This window comes from Dipodomys merriami, unplaced genomic scaffold (assembly GCF_024711535.1).
Source record: "Dipodomys merriami isolate MVZ:Mamm:240054 unplaced genomic scaffold, mDipMer1.0.p SCAF_102, whole genome shotgun sequence".
In the NCBI taxonomy this organism is placed as follows: domain Eukaryota; kingdom Metazoa; phylum Chordata; class Mammalia; order Rodentia; family Heteromyidae; genus Dipodomys; species Dipodomys merriami.
Window position 1 is genome coordinate 647,139 of NW_027202294.1, and position 22,299 is coordinate 669,437.

At 52.3% G+C, this 22,299-nt stretch overlaps 1 protein-coding gene across 1 annotated transcript in view; it reads left to right on the plus strand.

Annotated features, from left to right (window-relative positions):
• Col17a1 (collagen type XVII alpha 1 chain) overlaps positions 1-22,299 on the plus strand; it is a 51,647-nt gene that overhangs the window by 27,982 nt on the left and 1,366 nt on the right. Inside the window, exons 20-55 of the mRNA XM_069994043.1 lie at positions 527-553; positions 1,374-1,400; positions 1,481-1,543; positions 2,244-2,348; positions 3,094-3,156; positions 3,805-3,840; positions 4,445-4,498; positions 4,717-4,752; positions 5,204-5,239; positions 6,339-6,401; positions 7,632-7,667; positions 7,882-7,953; positions 8,056-8,082; positions 8,958-8,993; positions 10,611-10,646; positions 10,923-11,003; positions 11,782-11,817; positions 12,965-13,042; positions 13,882-13,935; positions 14,079-14,120; positions 14,290-14,343; positions 14,898-14,957; positions 15,591-15,623; positions 15,713-15,787; positions 16,112-16,162; positions 16,614-16,736; positions 17,230-17,367; positions 17,852-17,914; positions 18,293-18,433; positions 18,953-19,042; positions 19,142-19,252; positions 19,728-19,874; positions 20,408-20,719; positions 21,170-21,307; positions 21,541-21,603; positions 21,763-21,834. Coding sequence (XP_069850144.1) covers positions 527-553; positions 1,374-1,400; positions 1,481-1,543; positions 2,244-2,348; positions 3,094-3,156; positions 3,805-3,840; positions 4,445-4,498; positions 4,717-4,752; positions 5,204-5,239; positions 6,339-6,401; positions 7,632-7,667; positions 7,882-7,953; positions 8,056-8,082; positions 8,958-8,993; positions 10,611-10,646; positions 10,923-11,003; positions 11,782-11,817; positions 12,965-13,042; positions 13,882-13,935; positions 14,079-14,120; positions 14,290-14,343; positions 14,898-14,957; positions 15,591-15,623; positions 15,713-15,787; positions 16,112-16,162; positions 16,614-16,736; positions 17,230-17,367; positions 17,852-17,914; positions 18,293-18,433; positions 18,953-19,042; positions 19,142-19,252; positions 19,728-19,874; positions 20,408-20,719; positions 21,170-21,307; positions 21,541-21,603; positions 21,763-21,834 — 2,679 coding nt within the window. The remainder of the gene's footprint in view (positions 1-526; positions 554-1,373; positions 1,401-1,480; positions 1,544-2,243; positions 2,349-3,093; positions 3,157-3,804; positions 3,841-4,444; positions 4,499-4,716; positions 4,753-5,203; positions 5,240-6,338; positions 6,402-7,631; positions 7,668-7,881; positions 7,954-8,055; positions 8,083-8,957; positions 8,994-10,610; positions 10,647-10,922; positions 11,004-11,781; positions 11,818-12,964; positions 13,043-13,881; positions 13,936-14,078; positions 14,121-14,289; positions 14,344-14,897; positions 14,958-15,590; positions 15,624-15,712; positions 15,788-16,111; positions 16,163-16,613; positions 16,737-17,229; positions 17,368-17,851; positions 17,915-18,292; positions 18,434-18,952; positions 19,043-19,141; positions 19,253-19,727; positions 19,875-20,407; positions 20,720-21,169; positions 21,308-21,540; positions 21,604-21,762; positions 21,835-22,299) is intronic.

The following is a 22,299-nucleotide window of genomic DNA, read 5'->3' on the forward strand; positions in this document are numbered from 1 at the left end:
TGGTGGTTAATTGGAAATAAGAGTCTCACAGAGTTTCCTGATCAGGGCAGCTTTGAACCGTGATCCTCAGATCTTAGCCTCCTGAGTAACTAAGATTACAGACATGAGCTATGGGCGCCAAGTTTTCTTTTTCTCTTTCTTTCTTTCTTTCTTTCTTTCTTTCTTTCTTTCTTTCTTTCTTTCTTTCTGTCTGTCTGTCTGTCTGTCTGTCTTTCTTTCTTTCTTTCTTTCTTTCTTTCTTTCTTTCTTTCTTTCTTTCTCTCTCTCTCTCTCTCTGTTTCCTTCTGCCTTTCTTTCTTTTCTTCCTTCCTTTCCATATGGAAGAAGGAGAAGGTGAACAACCTTATTGTCTACTGAGAAGCTGAGAATTGGCTTTAGAGGTTCTTAGCAGAAGGGACCCCATGGCATGCCTGCGTACCACCGAGGGGACCCAGTGAGCTTGTCATATGGTCCACATGTCTTCACGTGGCTCTCAGTTCTCACCCAGTTTTCTTGCCTCACAGTTTTCTTATCTTTCTGGTTTTAGGTGACATGGGGAGTCAAGGCCCTAAAGGTAAATATTCTGTAGACATTTGGCCTGCAATGTTGGGAAGGGCTGATGTTTGAAGCCAGCAGCCAGGGTCAGAAAACACACCTCACACTGAGCAAAGCACTCAGAGGGAAACCAAGGAGTTCTTCCATCCCATTGGCCCTCACTGGACAAGGAGCAGCTTTCTCTGATTCACCTGACTGGGGCGGGCAAGCTTCCATGTGTGGAGGATTTGCTGGAGGATTCTGGGCCCAGTCCCAAGCCTCTGATTCAGCAGGTGTGGATGGGGTCAGGAGTCTCCAGTCCTTGTTACCACAGGTGACTGTGACCAGGACTGCCCACTCCATACCGAGACTCACCTCTGTCCCCAGCTCCACCTAGCTTCCAAGACACCCTAGCGCAGGAGCCAGGATTCCTCCAGTTCTCTTCACTCTTTTGTCATGATTCCCTGACCACCTTCCTCATCCCCACACATACATCTGAATTGCTGCCCAAGCCCCTTTGTCCCAAGGCTCCAGCCTGCAGCCCACACCCCTCCCTCCGTTGCTCAGGTGGGAACTTATGACTCCAGTGCCCTACAACCTGGAGTAGTCAGGTGAAGTACAAGATTCTCAATTATATTTGAGTTGCAGATAAGCAGCACATTAACTTTTCTCCTGTGTATTTTACAGGCTATATTTATAGTAAAAAAAAAATGTTATTGTGATTATCTGCAAACCCACTGTTAGTGGATATGCATAGTTCTGTTTGCTCACTCTGGCAGCCTTACCTGAATCCCATGGGCTCCCATAGGGAACTAAGCCAGGTCCTCTGGCTGACATCTCTCTTACCTTTGTTCCTGCAGGAGACCGAGGGCCCCCTGGGGTTATAGGTATGTAATCCCCTGCTGCTGGTTTGGGGTTCCTGCTTCTGGGGGGATCTAGGAACTGAGGTCTTCTTGTGTATCTGCAGGTAACCCTGGGCCCCTGGGCCACCCTGGCCCTGAAGGACCAAAGGGCCAAAAAGGAAGCCTGGGTAAGAAGCCTGTTTTTCCCATTCATTTCTTCCCTTGCTGACTTATTCAATAAGCATTGAATGCGTGCTACGTGCCAAGCCCTGTTTTAGGAGAACAAGACAGAGAAGCGGCAGGGCTGTAGGCTCCACCCCACAGTTGTAGACCTCACATTTGGTGGGGTAGAGACAGTAAGCATGACAATTAAGTGAAATACATACGGGGTGGGGAAGGATGTGAGACAGGAAATTCAGCCAGGTGGGACATGGGGCGTCAGTGTTCGTAGGGGTTAAATAGGAAATCAGGGAGCGAGACTTGAACAGAGAGGGAGCCAGGCACAAGACCTGGGGAAACACTCCAGACAGAGAGAGCAGCCACAGCTAGAACCCCAAAAGCAAGTTCAAGGAGGAAGTTGGAACCTGGAGAGGCTGAAGGGATGGCCAAGGGAAGGATGCCACTCGTGGGACCTCAGAGTCATCCTAAGGATGCCAACTCTTACTTGGAGTGAGATGAGAAGCTATTGTAGTTTGGGACAGAGGTGGGATGTGATATACTCACATTTCCAAAAGGTCACCTTGGCTTCTTGGCTGAGTTGAGACTGCAGGGGCCGAGGAGGAGTAGGGAACTAAGGAGGAGACTCCAGGCCAGTGTTCTGCCTGCAGCAAGGGGAGTTCTTGCCTCCTGCAAGAGACCTCAACTACAACTGGCTACACCTGTCTTTAGGAGATCCCGGCATGGAAGGACCCATGGGCCAGAGAGGGAGAGAAGGCCCTATAGGACCTCCAGGTGTACCAGGGCCTCCTGGATTTGGTGAGAAAGGAGACAAAGGTAAGAGGCAATTCTTCACCAAGAAGGTTAACTCACTCCTTTCTTCCCTCCTTCCTCCCTTCCTCCGTTCCTCCCTCCCTCCCTTCCTCCTTCTCTTCACCCCTTCCTCCCTCCTTTCCTCCCTCCTTTCCTTCCTTCCTTCCTTCTTTCTTGCCTCCTCCTTCCCTCCCTTCCTCCGTTCCTCCCTTCCTTCCTTCCTTCCTACCTACCTTTCTTCCCCCTTTTCTTCCTTTCATCTGCTGACCTCAATACCTCAGTAACATTGTGTGCTTACCTTGAGCTGGGATCTGTCGAGGCCCTATGGAGACACAATTAACAGTGCTGTATGGATCCAGGCACAGGGTTGTGGAACAGGCTGCAAGCCTTGGGACCTTGAGAATCGGTTCTAGAGATATAGTCTTTCCATAGTGGACAAGGCCATGGTAGAGAGCAAAGGGCAGGCAGGGTGGTGGCGTGGCATGGTGGCATGCGGGCTTTCCAGGACCCTCTCAAAATGGTCCTTCTGGGCTGGGAAGGTGGCTCAGTGGTAGAGCGCTTGCCTTGCATGCATGAGGCCCTGGGTTCGATTCCTCAGCACCACGTAAGCAAAAAGAAAAAAAAGCCAGAAGTGGCGCTATGGCTCAAGTGGTAGAGCGCTAGCCTTGAACTGAAGAGCTGAGGGACAGCACCCAGGCCCAGAGTTCAGGCCCCACAACCGGACCCAAAAAAAAAAATTCAAAATGGTCCTTCCTCCATTTTTCCTCAGGCGCTGCTGGCAACGTGGGTCCTCAGGGCCCTCCTGGTGTTCCCGGTTCTGTGGGACCCAAAGGTATGTCAAGTGCCCAAGAGGAAATCCCAGGAATGGGTCACAGAGAAGCAGGCCTTGAGGTGGCAGACAATACTAGCCTACTGCTTGCGGCCTGGGCAGGACGCAATATCCCCCAGAGTGTCTCCCCCACAAAAGAAACCCTAAGATCCAAGAGTGCGGCTGTCATTTTGACCCAGGAGTGGGGTTAAAGCCACATTTCCACCTCTCTTCTGTGGCCACGTTGTGTGGTCCCCGTGTATGGATAATCATACAGGAAATCATGGATGATTTCCTCCACTGACTGGGGCCCAGAAGCACTCATTGAAAGTTGCAAGTCAGCTCAGCCCAGAGAGAATGGACCCTCCTCACAGCGTGATGCCCATCTGGTCACCACCCCTCCTGACCCCAGTCCCGACCAGAACATCTTCCTCTGGTCAGAAAGGAGCAAGGGCCTCCAACCCCACCCAGCCACAGCCTGCCCATGGAGGACACTGCATTGGGACCACTGCTGGCCCTCTTGGCAAATACCCACATGGTGTGAGCAACACTTACCCACCCAGCCCTCATCTAGAAGTGAACTCCCTGCACCCCCCACCTGCCCTTCACCCTGGGCTCAGATGTCCATGGCCTGCACCTAACCTCTGATGATCATCTTGTCTTTCTTCTCAGGTTCCAGCGGCTCTCCTGGCCTGCAGGGTCCTCCAGGTCAGTGTGCCGCTTCTTGTAAATAGGTACCATTTCCGGGGACCACAAAAAGAATGTTAAAAGGAGAACCAGACGTTTTTTAAAGCAAGAGAAGCCGTATTTATAAAGAAAGCTTCCTAGCGACACAAAATCAACCCCATGCTGAATCTCCTGAGGTTGGGCTTGGGTGGTCCTGTCCAGTGGGTGGGTTGTATGGGGCCTGAGCCCCACCCTCCCAGCAACTTCAGCAATAGGAAATTTTCATCTTGCTCTTACCTGAGCAAGTGCCTGCTTCTGTCTCATCCCCTAGGGGCCAAAGAAATCTTGTCCTGCTACCCTCAAAATCTTGAGTTGCAGCTTATATCTCTATCATAGACTTTAAAGCCAGGGCCTGGTGAGGGACAGGAACAAGGAACCTGGATCAGGATCATGTAGCAGTGACATGGGAGACAGGGAAAGCAGCCCTTGACTTTTGCTCCAGAGTGTGTGTGCCAGTGTGATGATGTGTGTGTGCATCTGTGTGTCTGTGCCTGCATGGTGAATATGTGCGTACCAGTGTGCATGTGTGTCTCTCCCTTGGGAGACGGGATATTGATCCACCCATATGTTTTCCTCTGCTTGGCAGGCTCTATGGGTCTCCAAGGGCTTCGAGGCGAAGTGGGGCTCCCTGGTATCAAAGGTGAGCTGAGGGAAGGGTCTGGTGGGAAGGGGATGTCACGCTGTGAGGTCTGGGGGAGGAGGCTGGGTGTGGGGAGGACATGATTAGCAGGTAGCTAATAAGTATAATGGGGGGATGAGTTCAGATACAGAAGACTGCCTTCTTCCGAGGTAGCCATTGACCCTTCTTGATTATCCCCTGCAAGGCTCCTAACATCAAGATGTCTGCTTCCTTTTCAGGTGACAAAGGGCTTACGGGACCACCAGGACCCAAAGGTATGTTGTTCCACTGTTGCTCAGTCCCCAGCACAGCCACCAAGGTGCCACTCTTGATGCAGGGTCTGAGGTCATATGTGACTCTGGCTCTTGGGCCCTGAGATTAAGAGGGAGTTGAGAGCGTATCCTTCTCTAGTCTCTGGGGGAAACTGAGGCACAAAGAGGCAATAAAGTACCAACATCACATGATCATTGTCGAGGGGACTCAGAATGAACATCCTGGGGTGTCCGTCCTCTGTTCTGGTTCTCCTTGTGCCCAGGACTCCCCACATGTGCCCTGCCAGGGGCTAGGAACCTGTTTGTGGATGGGACCTGCCCCCCCCCAAGAGATGGAATATGCTCCTCTGACTTTATCAGTGTATTATGACACCCAGGCACCCCTGTTACTTGGGGGGTATTGTTGTCCTTGCTACCAAATAACAGTACCTTTCCTCTCCCACATCTGTTTTAGGTGACCAGGGTGAGAAAGGACCTCGAGGTCTCACAGGTCAGTCCCTTCCATTCATGGCTTTTTAAAAATGTACCCATCACTGGAAGTGGGGAAAGTATGGAAAGATAAGACAGAATCTCTGTTTCAAGACTTTCAAGGAGGGCTGGGAAGATGGCTCAGTGGTAGAGCGCGTGCCTTGCATGCCTGAGGCCCTGGGTTCGATTCCTCAGCACCACATAAGCAAAAAGAAAAAAGCCGGAAGTGGCTCTGTGGCTCAAGTGGTAGAGCGCTAGCCTTGAGCTAAAGAGCTGAGGGACAGTGCCCAGGCCCAGAGTTCAGGCCCCATGACCGGACCCAAAAAATAAAAAATAAAAAAAAAAAAAAGACTTTCAAGGAAAGCTGGGGACTGGTGGCTCACACCTGTCATCTTAGCTATTCAGGAGGCTGAGATCTGAACATCACAGTTAGAAACCAGCCCAGGCAGAGAAGTCCAAGAGATGCTCATCTACAATTAACCAGCCCAAAGCTAGAACTGAAAGAGAGGCTCAAGTAGCACAGCACCAACCTTGAGAGAAAAAAGAAAGCTAAAAGCAATTGAGTTCAAGCCCCAATATTGACAGACAAAAATACATAAAAGAAAGACCTTCAAGAAATGTGCATAGAAGCAGCACACAGAAGTGAAAGTAAAGCCGAGAATGGAGTGAAGGAAGCATCAGAACACAAAGTCTAAACAACAACCATTAGGATCAGAAAGAGCAGTTTTTAGTTGTCTTATATTCTTTAGGGAAATCAAGTTGAGAAAATTAATCAACAATTCCCAAGTAACAGAAAGCTCGCACCACACACCACGGCACCCACTCAGCCACTTCCTGAAAACTGGCATGATTTAAAAGAAAACTAGGAGTAATAATACTTTGCTGGGTAGCTTTCTGTTTCCAAGGAAACCGTATTCATACACATTCATCACAGGTGGTTCCTGGGACAGTCTACACCTGCTGCCTGGGAACTGGGGGAATGGGGACTTTGGCCTCGGAACAAATCAGCATAGATCTCTTCCTGCTTGCTCCTCGGGGTAGAATGGGGAATAGGTTATGGTTAGGGAGCTGAGTGCATGCTACTGCAATCAGAGCCCACTCTGGTCCTATATCCTTTGCAGGCGAGCCTGGAGTGCGAGGATTGCCTGGGGCTGTGGGAGAGCCTGGAGTCAAAGGAGCAGTGGGTAAGTGGCTCAAAGGGGCAAACGCAGTGGCTCTGCCCATTGAGGTGGTCACTGTGGCCCCGGAGAAACCTCTCTTGTAGAGCTACCTCCCCTGAACTCTCCCCTGCCCAGCCCTGGACGGGTCTCCCTACAGCCCAGGGCTCATGAGCCCTGAGGGGTTCTCACTGCTCTGGGGCGGACTTGGCAGGGCACTGGCCAGCCGCCCTGGCTTCTCCCTGCCCGTTGAGAACAGAAAAGGGTTGAGGTCTTTTGAGACCCCCCCCCCCAAGCCGCCACCCTTTGGGGAGAACATTACCAAGATGCCTGTCAGCCAGGCCTGGGGGCTTTTAAGTCCCAAAGGGGGCTTGAGCCCCTCTCATTCATCTAACCAACTCTTAGTAAGCACTGAGCGTATACAGGATGAGTAAGGTTCTTGGCAAGTAAGACATTTAGCTCCTCAAGGGGAGGCAAGGCTTATAAAAGGGGTCATGAAAGGTGCCCAAGGCTATGAGGACATGGTTGAGGGAGAAATTCCTTCCCAAAGGAAAAAAGTGGCATTTTGGTTTCTTTTTTTTTTTTTCTTTTTGCCACTCTTGGGTCTTGAACTCTGGACCTGGGCACTGTCTCTGAATTTCTTTTGCTCAAGGTTAGCCCTCTCCCTCTTGAGCCACAGTTGCCACTTCCAGCCTTTTCTGTTTATGTGGTACTGAGGGCTTCATGCACGTGAGGCAAGCATTCTACCACGAAGCCACATTCCCAGCCCAAAGGTAGCATTTGGGGGGATTCTTAAAATCTTAGGACAACTTTCAGCACACAACCAGCTTGGTTAAGTGTCCATGCAGAGACGGCAATGTGAGTAAAACACAGAGGTGAGAAGGAGTCATGGTCTCGTAAGGACCCTCCTTCAGATAGAGGTTAGGATGCTGCCTAGGTCACAGGAGACAGGACCTGCAGGGCCTTGACTTCTCAGTCCTCAAGTAAATAAGTCAAACCTCAGGGACATCCAAGCTCTCATGGTGATGCAGCGTCCGGGGCTGTTCTCTGCCATCAAATAGACCACTGCTGGCTTAGAGAGGGGGCAGGGAGAAGGCTAGATCCAGAGGTGTCACCATACAAGGTCCTCTCCTGCAGTTGAGGGCCACAGCAAGGGCATCATGGGCTCCCTACCTGGAAGTCTATGTGCTCCAAGTAGAGGGAGTCACCAAAATTTCCCCAGGAGTAACTCATGAACTTTGCGTTCTGCTTTCCCAGGCCCCACTGGCCCCAACGGACAGCAAGGCCCAAGAGGTTGGTCCACTGCTCTGCTTCCTGTGCTCTTGTTACCTGCACAAGCCTCCTCCTCCCTGTCCTACCCATGTCCCTGCATCCATGTCCTACCCAAGCCCCTCTATCAAACGAGGGACAAATGAGGCCCCTTCTTCCACCCTGCCTACCTGCCAGCGAGTCACAGGCTCAGAAAGGCCGGCAGGTTAGGTGTTCTCATCAGTCATGCGTTCTGCAGGTGAACAAGGTCTGAAAGGAATACCTGGGACCCGTGGTCCTCCAGGACCTTCTGGAGACCCAGGAAAGCCAGGTAACAGGGCAGGAAGAAAGAGGCACAGCCCTGTTGAGGGTGTGGTACTACGGGGATGGCCCTCAAGTCCTCAACTCTTGCTCCTTGTCTCATTTTTGGCAGGTCTCACAGGACCCCAGGGACCTCAGGGTAAGTCATCAGGTCACCCCTAGCTGCCACCTCCCACTTCTTCTAAGGACGGGCACTTAGCCACACTTCTTCTTTCACCTGACACTGTCCTGTCCCCCCTGAACTTCCCAGCAAACACAGACTCACTGTGAGTCTTGGAAGCACCATAAGAAGGAATAACAAAGAACAATCTAGAATGCCATTCTGGTAGCAATGAAGTCAAACTATATGCTGATTCTATCTCTCTGTGCCCTGTCCAGGGAAGAGCCCCAAGCCTATGGGGGCCACTGCTGGCCAGGAGTCCTGTTAAGCCAACAGAGACCCACTGGCAAGGAGGGAGTGAACATTCTCATTCTCATCCTGGGTAGGCCAGCCTCTGTGCTAAAGCCCACCTTGCAATACCCATTTGGGTCTGAGAAATCATTATACAACCCGCTCACTCGATTCCTAAAGGAAATTAGACAAAGAGTTAGCAAGAAGCCAAGCAGCAGCGCCTCAAAATCTGGATGCCCAGTGACATCCTTGTGACACGTGGGGTAGGCAAGCATCGCTGCTCTGGACAAGCAGGCCCCGCCCCTAGTCTGCAAGGACAGGGGGACCAGGGGAAACTTTGCAAATGCCTGAGCACTCACAGCCCAGAGGGACTGAGACCTCAGACTCTGCCTGCCTCAACCCGGGCAGTGTGCCCCATTTCCCCACCCCCATTTCCCGAGAGGGACAGGGCTTAGATAAAATCCCCATCCCCAGAGGAGCTGGAAGCCAGACTGTGGGTCTCAGGGCTTCAGTGGGCCAGCTGGTGTGGCTCTGCTGAGTGACAGAGCCCTGGTTACTGCCCAAGGGCACGTGGAATGGCTGGACCTTAATTATCCTGACTGACTTGTGTTTGATCACATCAGGACTTCCTGGCAGCCCTGGCAGACCAGGGGCTCGAGGTAAGTGATTTTCCAGATAAAATATTCTTTCCAGTGGCCATGTGTGAAAGAGGGAGGGAGGGGTAGGAGGGAGGGTTTTCTCTGACCACAGCCTGGACCAACAGTGGCATCTAGTGGCTCGAGCAGAAGGCTGAGATGGGAAGCCCAGGGATCTGTGCTGAGAAACCAGGCCCTGGATTCTCAGCCTCTCCCTTCCCAAACCTAAGCCTCCATTTCATGGCTATAGGCCATGTGGCAGAAAGATGAAGGGCTCAGTATCCCCAAAGCTTCTCATCAGCTGATTTGCCTCTACTTCTAATGACAAGTTGGGCCAAGGGTTTTGGGGTTTTTTTCCCAGGATAAATAAATATAACCCTAAAATGATACAAGTATGGTGTTCATACTTCCCAAGGCCTATAGGTCTGTTCAGGGATCGTGCCTTCCATGAGGTTGTGTAGGTTTGTAGGAATTCTGTCCTTCTGTGACTTCCTGTCCAAGGGGACTTCAGACACTTCCCTGGACAAGATGCACAAGAAGGGACTTCACCGGTTATTGGATTGTGTTCCAACAAAACAAACTCAAGTGCTTTCTCCTATCTTGACCACCTGGATTTGGTGAGCAGAGCTCATCACAGTCCGTCCTTTCACTGTGTGATTTCATGGCTCACACAACTTCAGAAATGGAAAGAGTCCCCTAAAGGACCTCCAGTTGAGAGGCTTGTGGGAGGTGGGTGCAGGGGGTCAAACCTAGAACCTCCTGCATGCTAGGCAAGCGCCCTACCGCTGAGCTACACCCCCAGCCTAAGGAGCTTTTCTACATGCAATCCCACTCCCTTGTTCTCCCCAAGCCATCCACGGACTATCAGTGAAAGACACACCGCACGGTGGATGTGTCTGCAGACATATGAATTCTATACTCTCTTCTAGAAGGTCCAGCACCAGAGACACGTGGCAGAGAAGAGCTGTGAACCTTTATATAACTCACGACTTCTCAACTTACTAACTGTAGAACCTCTTTCATGCTGCCCAGCCCTCATGCCATCCCTAGGAACTAGAGCCCTGAGCAGTACTCTGTGACTCCCTCCCTCTGCCTCCTGTGCTTATAGCCGCGGTCCTTTGACCTTTGGGCAATTCTCAGAAAGAGAAGAGGGCACAGGATGATTGTCTAGTCAGCCTCATTCTCTCCTCCCTGCAGGGTGTGCATTCCCACCATCTCCCATGAAGTGCATTCTGGGAGAGAAGACAGATGCTCAGGCCCAAGAGATTGCATTAAGTGCATCCTGCAGGCCCCCTTCAGTTTATTAAAATGCCTTCAGCCTGGGCTGGGAAGGTGGCTCAGTGGTAGAGCGCTTGCCTTGTGCATGAGGCCCTGGGTTTGATTCCTCAGCACCACATAAGCAGAAAAAGCCAGAAGTGGCGCTGTGGCTCAAGTGGTAGAGTGCTAGCCTTGAGCTGAAGAGCTGAGGGACAGCGCCGAGGCTCAGAGTTCAGGCCATGCCCGAAGGGAGAAAAAAAAAGCCTTCAGCCTGAAAATGAGAGGCCCCCAAGTGCCTCCAATGTAGTCAGAGAAGCCTTGAAAGTGACTTACTGAGCCACTAACTGATCCATCTGACCAGCTCTCCTCCTCTTTCTCCCCTAGGTGAACCCGGGGCTCCAGGCAGAGTCCTGACTTCAGGTAGGCAAGCTGGGAGAGATGATCCCTGTGCTGTCTGTGTGTAGCCCATGACCCGCATCTGCCTTGACAGCCTCCGAGAAGCACTAGTTGGCAGGAAGATGACTGGCTGGGATGTGGCTTTGGCTGTTGAGTCTGGATCAGCAGCTAGGACAAGAGGGAGTTAGAGACGCGGAGAGGCAGTGATGTTGGCCTGGCCAGCCTGCAACCCACTGGGGTTCCCAGGACCTCCACGCAGGAAGAGTGGAGCTCAACATCCCATGTGCTTTGTGTTTTCAGGGGAATTATCCACAGTCACTGTCCCAGGACCTCCAGGACCTCCTGGTGCCATGGGACCCCCTGGACCTCCGGGGACTCCAGGTCAGTCCATTTTCTTGCTTTTCCTCAATAAACAGTAGGCTGTAGTTGCACTGGACTATATCCAGCCATGTTTGCTTTGGTCTTAGAACTGAGGACAGGAAACAGGAGTAAGGAAGTTCTGGGAAAGCTTAGCCTTGTGCTCCTGGACAGGAAGAGGGGTCTGTCATCCTGCCCCATGGCACAAGAAGCCAGCACCTCCCTCAGCATGTTCAGATAGGAAAGCCAGCAAAACAGGCCAATGACTTCCCAAAGTCACACAGCCAACTCACAACAGGACTCAGCCCCATTGCTCTGCCTCTAGAGATTGTGACAGTCAGAATAAAAGGCCTTTGGATCCTTTGTTTCTTCTTAGAAAATGATCATGTGCATTCCAGACAACGTATTGGTTAGGGTAATAGGTATCTCCCAAATCATCTAGCAACCTACGATGGTTTTAAAAAATATGAAAACTTTTGAGGGGAGTTGTAAAACCCTATAGTCATTATTTAAAGACACAAGACATCGAATGGTATGTGCTCTGTGGTTGAAGCTATATTCTTATAAGAGGTTAAAAATGTTGGAAGGAAATGAAATGCACACAAGTTAAAGAATTATAAACAAATATTTTCCCCTTTGTCCAAAATGCCCACGATGTGGCTAAATATTTTTAATCATTGCAACTATTTATGCTCAAAGGAAGTACTCGAGGTCACATGGTCAATGAAGTAGGTAGCCTTTGCAGAGCTCCACTGAGAGGACCCTAGAAGTGTGATTTTCTTTTCCTCACCCTTGTTTCTAGGCCCCGCTGGCCCCGCTGGTCTTCCAGGACAGCAAGGTAGGCAATGCATGGGAAGAACGTGGGCAGCGCTCCCAGACAGGACTTTCAGGCAGGGGTTGGGCCCCTGTGCTGTAGGCAAAGGGAGAGATGGATGTTTCGGAAAGGGTGGGGTAAAGCTCTTCACCCGGGCCCTCCAAGGCCTCCATTTCCTGTTTCCTTTCCTGTTTCTGAGAGTGTTAGTGTCCTCAGGACAGACTGAGGTTCTGTGACCCTTGGTCAAGGTTCAGTTGGGCTATTTTCATAGCCTCTTGCCTCTTCTGACCAGACCCTGATAATCATGCCCTGTCCCATAGTTTATCCAAGTATCCAAAAGCAATCAGAACTAGGCACTGATGGCTCAAGCCTGTAATCCTAGCTACTCAGGTGGCTGAGATCTGAGAATTGAAGTTCAAAGCAGCCTGAGTAGGAAAGTCCATGAGACTCTTGCCTCCAATTAACCAACCAGAAACTGGAAGTGGAGCTGTAGCTCAAAGTGATAGAGCACTAACCTTGAGCAAAAAAAGCTCAGGGACAGTGCCCGGGGCCTGAGTTCTAGCCCCATGACAGACCAAAAAAAAAAAACAATCAGAGCCGGGCACTGCTGACTCACACCTGTAACCCTAGATACTCAGGAAATTGAGATCTGAATATCACTGTTGGAAGCCAGCTTTGGTAAAGAAGTCTGATACTCTTATCTCCAATTAGCTAGCAAAGAGCTAGAAGTGGAGCTGTGGCCCAAGTGGTAAAGCACTGGCTAGTCTTGAGCAAAGACAGCTAAGGGACAGTGCTTAGGATCTGATGTGCATGCACGCACATGCACACACACACACACACACACACACACACACACACACACACACACACACACACACACACACACACACACACACACACACACACACAAATCAGGCTTACAGAAAACTGGCCAAAATCTTCCTAGGAAGTCTTCTGCCACGGCGGGGGCCTACTGTCCAGACCCTGGCAGTGCTCCCCTTTGTTTGACCCACCCTCCCTCTTCCAGCGCCCCCTTTTCCAGACCTGCCTCAGCTGGGTGGTAGAAGGCTCTCAGCGACGCTCTACTCCTAGCCCCGGGCCCTCTCCAAAGGGGAAGCCAGAGCCCATTGCTGCTGGCAGTGCTCAGCCTAACTCCACGTGCACCCCACAGGTCCACGAGGCGAGCCAGGACTTACTGGTGACTCCTTCCTGAACAGTGGCAGCTCCATCTCTGAGATCCTCTCCACCCGTGAGTGCCTCCGTTGTCCGGGGCAGGTGGGAGCTGGCAGTGCACTCGGCCTGGGAAGCTGCAGCAGTGAGGCAGCACCTAGTGTGAGGGTCACCGGTTCCCACACATGGCTGTGGAAGCTGGGGAGAACAGCAGGGTTGATCTGGAATGGGAAGCTCGGTGGCCAGGATAGGACAGCTGTCAGAGAGGCTCTGAGGTTCCAAGATGACCTGGGTCACCTTGGAACTGGGCCATTTCCCACTTACAGCAAGCACAACCAATAGCAAGAATCTCAACTACAGGCCCAGGCTGAGAAGGCTGGCTCCTGTACTGTTAATTCACAGAACCCTTTCTAGATCGTTAGCTGGACCTCTTACTTGAATACATGGAATGCCAAATGGCTAAAATGGCCGCCAGCCCAAGCCAGGGCCCTATTGTGTGCTCGAATTGTTGGGGGTTCAGCATTGGGTGACATCGCACTGAGTCTTCCCCACACTTCGGGTCACTGACCCTGATTTACCAAGGAGGAAATGGAGGCCAAGACAGCCTGAGAAGTTGCTCTAAGTCACCAATTAGATGTGCAGAAGCAAGGATTTGAACGCAGGTTGTGTGATAGGGAAGCCCATGCTTCTACCCATCATTCCATACCCATGAGCTGCCAGTGAATTTACAGCCCCACCTGCCGGGGGTGAGCACCGTAGAAGATGGCGTCCTGGAGGGTCGTGTGTCATAACCCACAGCCTGGTCCCTGCGTGTGACTGTGGCCCAGAGTCTGAGACTGACGATCCTGAAAGGTAAGAAGCATGGCAAAGATCAGCCTCGTCAAAGTCTCTGTCATTTCTGTTTTCTTCTCTCTACAGAAGGCCTTGATTTACGAGGTCCCCCAGGCCCACCTGGGCCACGAGGTCCCCCAGGTAAGCATGTCAGGGACTTTGGTAGGTAGAGAATCTCAAGGCCAGGGGGTTCAAGGCACTTCGTGGAGAAGCCCAGATCCTGTTCTCAGAGGGTGAATCAGGCTCCTGAGTTCATATTTCCTCTTCCTCACTTTCTCTTGCAGGGCCCTCCATCCCAGGCCCACCAGGACCCCGAGGTCCACCAGGTGAGAGCAGAGCTCCGTGCTGCGGAGGGAGAAAAGGATACAGGAGGTGGGAGGCGCTGGGACCCAGAGTCTGGGATGGCTCTAAGGAAAGAGGTTTTTGCCTCCTCCTGGGCAGACAGCTCCTGGCCCATCTCTTGGCATTAATGAGTCTCGGGGTTTCTCCTCTTAGGGGAAGGCGTGCCCGGCCCACCAGGCCCACCAGGATCTTTCCTGGCTGACTCAGGTAATGTTCACCTCTTGGACTTAACTCTGGCACGGGTGTCTGTCTTCTTTCTGACTGGTCTGTCTGTATAACCTTCCTGCCACTTGTTACATGGTGGAGGTGGGGGTGGGGGGAGCAGAAGAAACCATGCCAATCCAAACACTCTGGTGGCCTGGCCTGAGGGAAGGAGCCAGCTCCGCCCTTGAGGAGTTTCCAGGATGAGTAGGGCAGTTCTTGTCTGATAAAGTAGGCAGGACATATGCCCAGGAGATGGCATGAGTGCTAGCAGTTAAGATCTTTGCACTCATCTATCATCTTCCACGATAGATCCCCCTACCCATCCATCCCTCCATTTATCTGTCCTTCCATTCATCTCTCCATCATTACATCTTTTCATTCATTCACAATTCATTTGAATATTCAACTGTCCAGCCATCCAAATATCCAAACATTTATCTATACCACCATCCTTATAGCCAGCCAGCCATCTGAGAAAATGTTGATTGATCATCTACAGTATGCTAGGTGCTACTTCCTCAGAAACATTATATTCAAACTATCTCTTTCTTCTGCAGATGGCATCTTCTCTGGCCCCCCAGGCCCACCCGGGCCCCCAGGCCCTAAAGGAGACCAAGGTGAGAACAGAGTCTTGGGGATCCCAACAGCTGATATGTGTCCCCTGCTTACCACTGGGGGACCAGGCAAGCCCACCCCTGTCTCCATGGTCCCCATCTAGCTGAAATGTCTGGTTATAAGTATCTCACAGCTCTCTGCCTCCTTAACTTCAGCCCCCGCCCCCCCCCCAGGTCTCCAGGGACACCAAGGTACAGTAATGCTGACATTAGTCACAACCTGAGATAGGTCCAGGGCAGAAGGAGCCGACTGTCAAGGGCTTAATGGAAATGCATTTGGTCTTCATGAGCAAAAGTAGATCAGAGTGTCTCTGTGAATGGCTTAGTATGTATGCTTATTGTGCAGGTGTGCGTGTAATACAAGTGTGCGTGCAGTCCAGTGTAAGAGCGTATGTAGTGTGGGTATGTATGCCATGTCAGTATGTGTCCAGAGTTGGGGTGTGTGTGTGTGTGTGTGTGTATGTGTGTGCAGGGCAGGTGTGTATACAATGTAGGTGAAGAGTATGTGGCAGGCATTCCCCAAAGGAGCATATAGACCCAACTATCCATGCCCTGAGGATCCTCAGAAGGGGAGGAGAGGAAAGAGGAGGGGAAAGGAGGAAAGTGAGACTGAATGTCCTTCTCCCCATCCCTCAGGTGAACAAGGCCTCCCAGGGTTCTCAGTCTCTGGTAAGTGTAGAAGCCCTGCCCCAGCCCTGCTCCAGCCAGAGCCTCTCCCAGCCCTGGCTAACTGCACTGTGTGTGCTATTGATTTCTAGATGCTGGTTCTCTTGGATTCAACATGCAGGGACCCCCAGGCCCACCTGGCCCACAGGGACCCAAAGGTGACAAAGGTCAGTGAAGGATCCGCTAACAAGGTGGTGAGGAATGAGTCTAGCCTGACCCCCGAAGCCCAGCCCCGAATGGAGTGCCTTGAGTGCTTATTTGTTTGTAGGACTTGGGCAAAAAGAAGAGGCAAAAGAAAGACTAGACTGCAGGGAGACAGGGACAAGGACCTGGAAAAATAGTCTCTGCCCAAAAGAACCTCATGGTGGCATTGTGAAAAGAAGACTAGGAGACATGGGACAATCACTGAAGCACACACAAGTGTGTTGGGCCTGACCAGGGAAGGCTGCCTGTAAGAGGGTGCACACAGGGCTACTTGGTTTGCATTGCAGGTGACGCTGGTGTCCTGGGAACTGCTAGCTTTTCCCGTGGTCCCTCTCGAGGTAAGAACCAAAGTTCTCCCCTCCTTCGAATGAGGATATTGATCTGTTCATTCTCTTGTCCATGACTCTATCCTCCTCCAAGAACTGGGGCTCGTGTGCAGGTTATCAGGAGGTTACAAGCTAGGGGGAGGGGAGGAAGGGCCCATGCATTTCTAAAGAGAACTAGCTAGGCCAGGGGTCTATGATGAGCACAGAATGGACCCTGGGAACTCCGCACCGCCAGACAGGAGTGAGACTCAGCGAGGTGCTGAGCAGGTTGCTGAGGGCAAAGGGAGGCTTGGTCTGGGCCGGCTCCCTTTCCCAGGCTCCTTGTGCATGGGGCTCTTCTCTTGGCCACCGGCTGATCTACTTTCTCCATGACGAAGCCTCTTTTCCTCAAACTGCAGGTACAATGCCTGAGTCTGGGCCTAGGGTGGGGTAACTAACACGGGATGCTCTCTCTTCCCTACAGAAGAGTCATCAAACACCATGTACATCCAGGGCCCACCTGGCCCGCCAGGGCCTCCGGGGCTTCCAGGCTCCCTTGGTGCCTCTGGCCAAGATATTCAGCAATACATCTTGGAGTACATGCAGAGTGAGTGGCCTAATTCCTCCAGCCTTGGCTCTAGGGTGGGTCAAAGGGGAAGAAAGGAAGAAGGGGACAGAGGGAGGTGAGATTATATTTGTGGGCATAAAGTAGGGGAGCTATCCAGCTACTGATGCTGAGATTCCCCACCCCCCCACCATGGAACATGGCCTACAACACCCCTGACCACACACATAACCTCATCCTCACCCCACCTGGGGGCCGTGTGCATACATATACTCACATATCTGCACCTCACCCCTATCTTCGTGGGGGGAAGGGCGGGCAATGATTCATCAAATGGATGGTTGACTGGATTCCATGCCCTTAGGAACCATCTGACCCAGCACAGACTTCTGCCTCCATTTCTCCATCAATAACGAGGGAGTCTAAACAGGATGGAGCAGGTTTTAATCACATGCTCTGGGTTACCTCTAGGAGGACCCTTGGGCTCATCATCCACTTGGGGACAGGCTTAACGGCTTCATCGCTTTGTTGGCAGGTGACAGATTTAGGTCTTATCTATCTGGGGTTCAGGGTCCTGCAGGCCCCCCAGGGCCCCCAGGGCCTGTCACCACCATCACAGGCGAGACTTTCGACTATTCACAGCTGGCAAGCCACGTCTTGAGCTACTTGCAGAGTAAGCCCGCCCCACCCCTGTCCCTCTGCCTTTTCTTCCTTTTAAGGGGCCACTCTTGTTCCCAGAGCCTCAGCTCTCCATTTGCTGTTTGCTCTGCCCTTCTCCTGGATATAACTTTCAATTCTGCACTCACTATGGTTCTCTTGGATTGGTTCAGGCAGAGAAGGGAGGCCCCGCCTCCAGTTGACCAATGTGTCCTCCTCACCCCAATTACTGGTCCCTCTCTGTTTATGAAGAGATCCTTCTGCTTAGCAGAATCTGGTGGGAGTTAACTACAGCATGTTCTACAAAATAAATTGCATTTATAACCAAAATAACCAAATAACAACAACAGCTTTGTTCCTTTCCCTGTTTCTAACAAGCCTATAGTATCCCATTCATTCATTTCCCTCAAAGAGGGGCGACTCGCTAATGGGTCTTTCAGACTGGTTACAGAGGATCTGCTCCAGCACCAGGGAGGTAACATGAGGTCTTCTAACCACAGGTTCGGGCTTCAGCCTGTCCTCGTCATCCATTTCCTCTGAAGACATCCTGGCTGTGCTGCAGCGTGAGTCACTTGTGGTGGGCTGAGGGCGGGACTTCCTCGCCTTGCTTGTCAGGACCACTGTGTCCTCAGCCACGCTTTTGGAGGGCTGTGAACCTGAATCAGTTCTTTAGGACAAGGAACCAGGATCTCCTTGCTCTGACTTACTCCCTGACTCACAAATGAACAGGAAAAAGGACACTCTGCTGTCCCCAGGTTGCAAGCAAGCAGGGCTGAAGCACCTTCTGGAAGTTTGGTGATTGCCACTGACCAGAATGGGCCTGAGAACTCGGAAACTAGTTATTAGGGGGGAGTCCGTCCGTGCAGGGGACCAGGCTCTGGCTGGGCAGTGTGGGGCGCTCTTGAGGCTGGATCTATACTGGTGCATCCTCTGTTTTCCAGGGGATGAGGTGCGGCAGTACCTGCGGCAGTTCCTGATGGGTCCTCGGGGTCCCCCAGGGCCACCAGGAGTCGGTGGCGATGGGTCCCTCCAGCCATTGGACTATGCAGAGCTGAGTAATCGTGTTCTCAGCTACATGTCAAGTGAGCATCTGCCTTCCCTTCCTGCCCCAGGTGGTGGCGAGGTCCTAACGAAGCTGGGATGAGGCCCTTCATCTCCAAGTTAGCTACACTGCTCTTTTCCTGCCTAATTGCCCCAACCCTAGCAAAGGGAGGGCCCTAGAGCTGCTGAAACCTGGGGCCCCAGCGCAGATCCAAGAACGTAGTTGGAGAAGTCAAAATGAGCTTCCTGGGCATGGTCTTGTAGGGGTTTGTGCACGTGCACATGCACACACACACACACACACACACACATACACTCGAGAACACCTGCATTGACAGCAGTGTTGACCTGTGCTCCTCTCAGCACCGGCCTCACGGCCATTGCCTGGGACTGCATTATCCCACTCTTCTTTGCCTCTTTTCCTGCCACCCCCTCTTTCCTGCCTCAGATTCCGCTGCTGTCTAGACTACTAGGTCTGACTTCCTCTCGGACAGGGGTTTCACATCCTCTCTCCCCTGCCTAATGGGAGTGCATCACAACCTGGACCTTTGTTCCCCCAGGTACTGGCATCAGCATTGGGGTTCCTGGCCCCCCAGGTCCTCCTGGCTTGCCAGGAACAAGCTATGAGGAGCTCCTCTCTTTGCTCCGAGGTAAGGCCAAGCAGGGGCCATCTGTCCAGATGGTTTGGAACAAAGCAGAGCCCTCCGCTCAGGCAGCGGCTGACTCCTTGCTCTCCCTTGGTGTCTCAGGGTCTGAATACAGAGGCATCATTGGACCCCCAGGCCCCCCTGGGCCACCTGGGATCCCAGGCAATGCGTGGTCTAGCATCAGCGTGGAGGACCTCTCATCTTACTTACACAGTGAGGCACTGTGGAGCCCGATGGGGAGGGTAGAGGACATAGCCATAGAGTACTAATCCATTTGCCAATCACCAAGACGTCCTAGAACAAGTATAGGGCTAGGGCTGAGGCCCTGGAGAAGGACCTCAACCTTGTAAGTGGACAAGAGCCTCCCCCCTCCCCTGACACTGCAGCCCTTGAAGAACTCACTCAGGGCCAACCTCAGCGCGCCAGTGCCCATCCTTGGTGAAGGGCTAAGAAGGGACTGGATCTGGCGAGTTGGGACGGATCAATTGGAACAGTCACTCCTAGAAGATGCCAGAAGGAGGGCTGTTCTAGGCCTGTTGTTACCGTCCCCATATCCAGGAGGCACAGCTATGTCCCCCTCCCATGCCCCGTCCAGGAGTGGCCCAAGGCAGGTTCTGAGGCCTGGCTGAGAACTCAGCTTTCTCCACATAAGACCTGAACACATCTCTTTCTCTTCTCTCCCATTCAGCTGCGGGCTTGTCATTCATCCCAGGCCCCCCAGGCCCTCCTGGGCCCCCTGGTCCTCGAGGCCCCCAGGGTGTTTCAGGAGCTCTGACCAACTATGCAGCTGAAAACAGCGACAGCTTCCGCAGTGAGCTGATCAGCTACCTCACAAGTAGGTGCCCCTGAGGTTGGGGTCCCCCACCCCTCTCCCAAGACCTTACTTGTCCCCATAAGTAGGGGAGCAGGTGCTTAAAAGAGTCTGGAAGCCAGACGCGGGTGGCTCATGCTTATAATCCTAGCTACTCAGGAGGCTGAGATCTGAGGATAGCCAGCCTGGGCAGGAAAGTCCATGAGACTCTTATCTCCAATAAACCAGCAGAAAACCAGAAGGAGTGCTGCGGCTCAAGTGGTAGAGTGCTCACCTTGAGCTGAAGAGCTTAGGGACAGCGCCCAGACCCAGAGTCCAAGCCCCACAACCAACCCCCCAAACCCCACAAAAAAGGAGTCTGGAAGGCAAACGTATGAGCGCCCCCGGTCAGGGTAAGCCTAGTTTCCTTCCTTGCCAGCGTCCTCCTGGTCATGTCAGAGACCCTGAAGTTGATTTCTGGTCACTGAGGAACAGAAGCCCTAGGAGAGATCCTCTAGCTCCTGTCTTTCTGTCCATCAATATCTGGGCTTCTGCTCAAGCAACTTCCCGCCCTGCAGGTCCTGATGTGCGCAGCTTCATCGTGGGTCCCCCAGGTCCACCCGGGCCCCAGGGGCCACCTGGAGACAGCCGCCTAGCATCACGGGAAGACGCCTATGGCTGGGGGAGCAGCTCCTCCGTCAGACGGGGCGGTTCCTACGGTTCATTGGGTGGAGCCAACGGAGGCTCCCTAGATGAAGGTGGAGCCTTTGGTGCTGGAGATGGAGGTCCATATGGCACGGACATCGGTCCAGGAGGAGGCTATGGGGCTGGCTTCACTGGAGACCTGGACTACAATGAGCTGGCTGTTCGAGTGTCGGAGAGCTTGCAGCGTATGTACACACAGAGGCCTTGATGAGGCTCTTGGCATAGAGGCCCATCCGAATTCCCAGGCATTTCCCTGCAATGGGCCACACCCAGGATTGCAAGCTAAACTGCGGGAAACAGAGCACACTGGGGTCCTAGTTCTTATTTTCCCCGACGCCTAACTTACTCTGGGTCTCAGAAGATCCCTCTGACCACCGTGTCTTTCTAGTGGGGCTCAAGGCAAGTTAGCCAAGAGGTCCTTCCTCTCTGTAGGTAATAAGCACAGTCATGCAGTCCAAGGGCCTTGGAAGAATGCCCACAGCTCATGGTGGCCTGTGCCAGACGCCCAGTGGAACAGAGAGGGAGTCTTCAGGACTTCCGCCTTTGTGTCTAGTTTAACTTCGGGAGTATTCCTTCTGCCGATGACAGCACCGAGTAACCCCCTGCCCCTGGGCCTCCACTCTGGTGTTTTACAGGTCAGGGTCTGCTGCAAGGGCTGGCCTACACCGTCCAGGGCCCGCCCGGCCAGCCTGGGCCCCAGGGTCCCCCTGGCATCAGCAAGGTGTTCTCTGCCTACAGCAATGTGACAGAAGACCTCATGAATTTCTTCCGAAGTAAGCACATCCCCATTGCTTTCCAGGCACCCAGCCTGCTCCATAACCACGGACTCATTAAAAGACTGTGTGTATTGGAGGTATAGAAAATCTCCATTAAGTCCGCTTTGTTCCCTCTTACAAATCCAAACTCCATCACTATCTGGTAACTTTGAATCCATCACTCAATCTCTCACGCTTCAGGTGATCTCCAGTCTAAGGCCAGTTTTTGGTTTGTTTTCCCCTTTTTGCAGCCTATGGAGCTATTCCAGGACCACCAGGGCAGAAGGGAGAAGTGGGCACACCAGGACCCAGAGGTAAGCGGCAGCCGGGAAACAGCTACCAAGACTCTATGAAAGGACAACCACTTGCTGAGAAGTAGCCCCTTGCTGGTGCCACATTGGGTACCTATGCCATGCCTTTGGGTTCCCAATGCATACTGTACATTCAGATCATCCCTCCCTCTATTCCTCTAGGTGAGAGGGGTCCTGCTGGACCACGAGGTCTTCCCGGGCCACCTGGGCACAAGGGAGAAAAGGGAGACAAAGGTAAGTGCTGGAGCCAGAGTCCTAGGAGGCTGATGCTCAACAGACAGAAAATGTGTCACACACACACACACACACACACACACACACACACACACACACACACACACACACACACACACACACACACACCACCCTCACAATGCAAATGCCAAAGCAAAAGATGCCAACAATGTAATTTGCCTAACAATCACATTGGCAGCTTAAAAAAAAAAAAAGATGTCAGTGCCCAGAGGAAAATGAGAACTAATCTGGTGATAAAATAGGGTTAACTTGCTTCAGTAAACTGATTTCACAAATGATATTTTTTTCTTGTGGGGCTTGAACTCTGGACTTGAACGCTGTCCGCTGTCCTTGCGCTCTTCAGCTCAAGGCAAGCACTCTACAACTTGAGCCACAGTACCACTTCTGGTTTTCTAGTGGTTTATTGGAGATAAGAGTCTCATGGATTTTCCTGCCTGAGCTGTC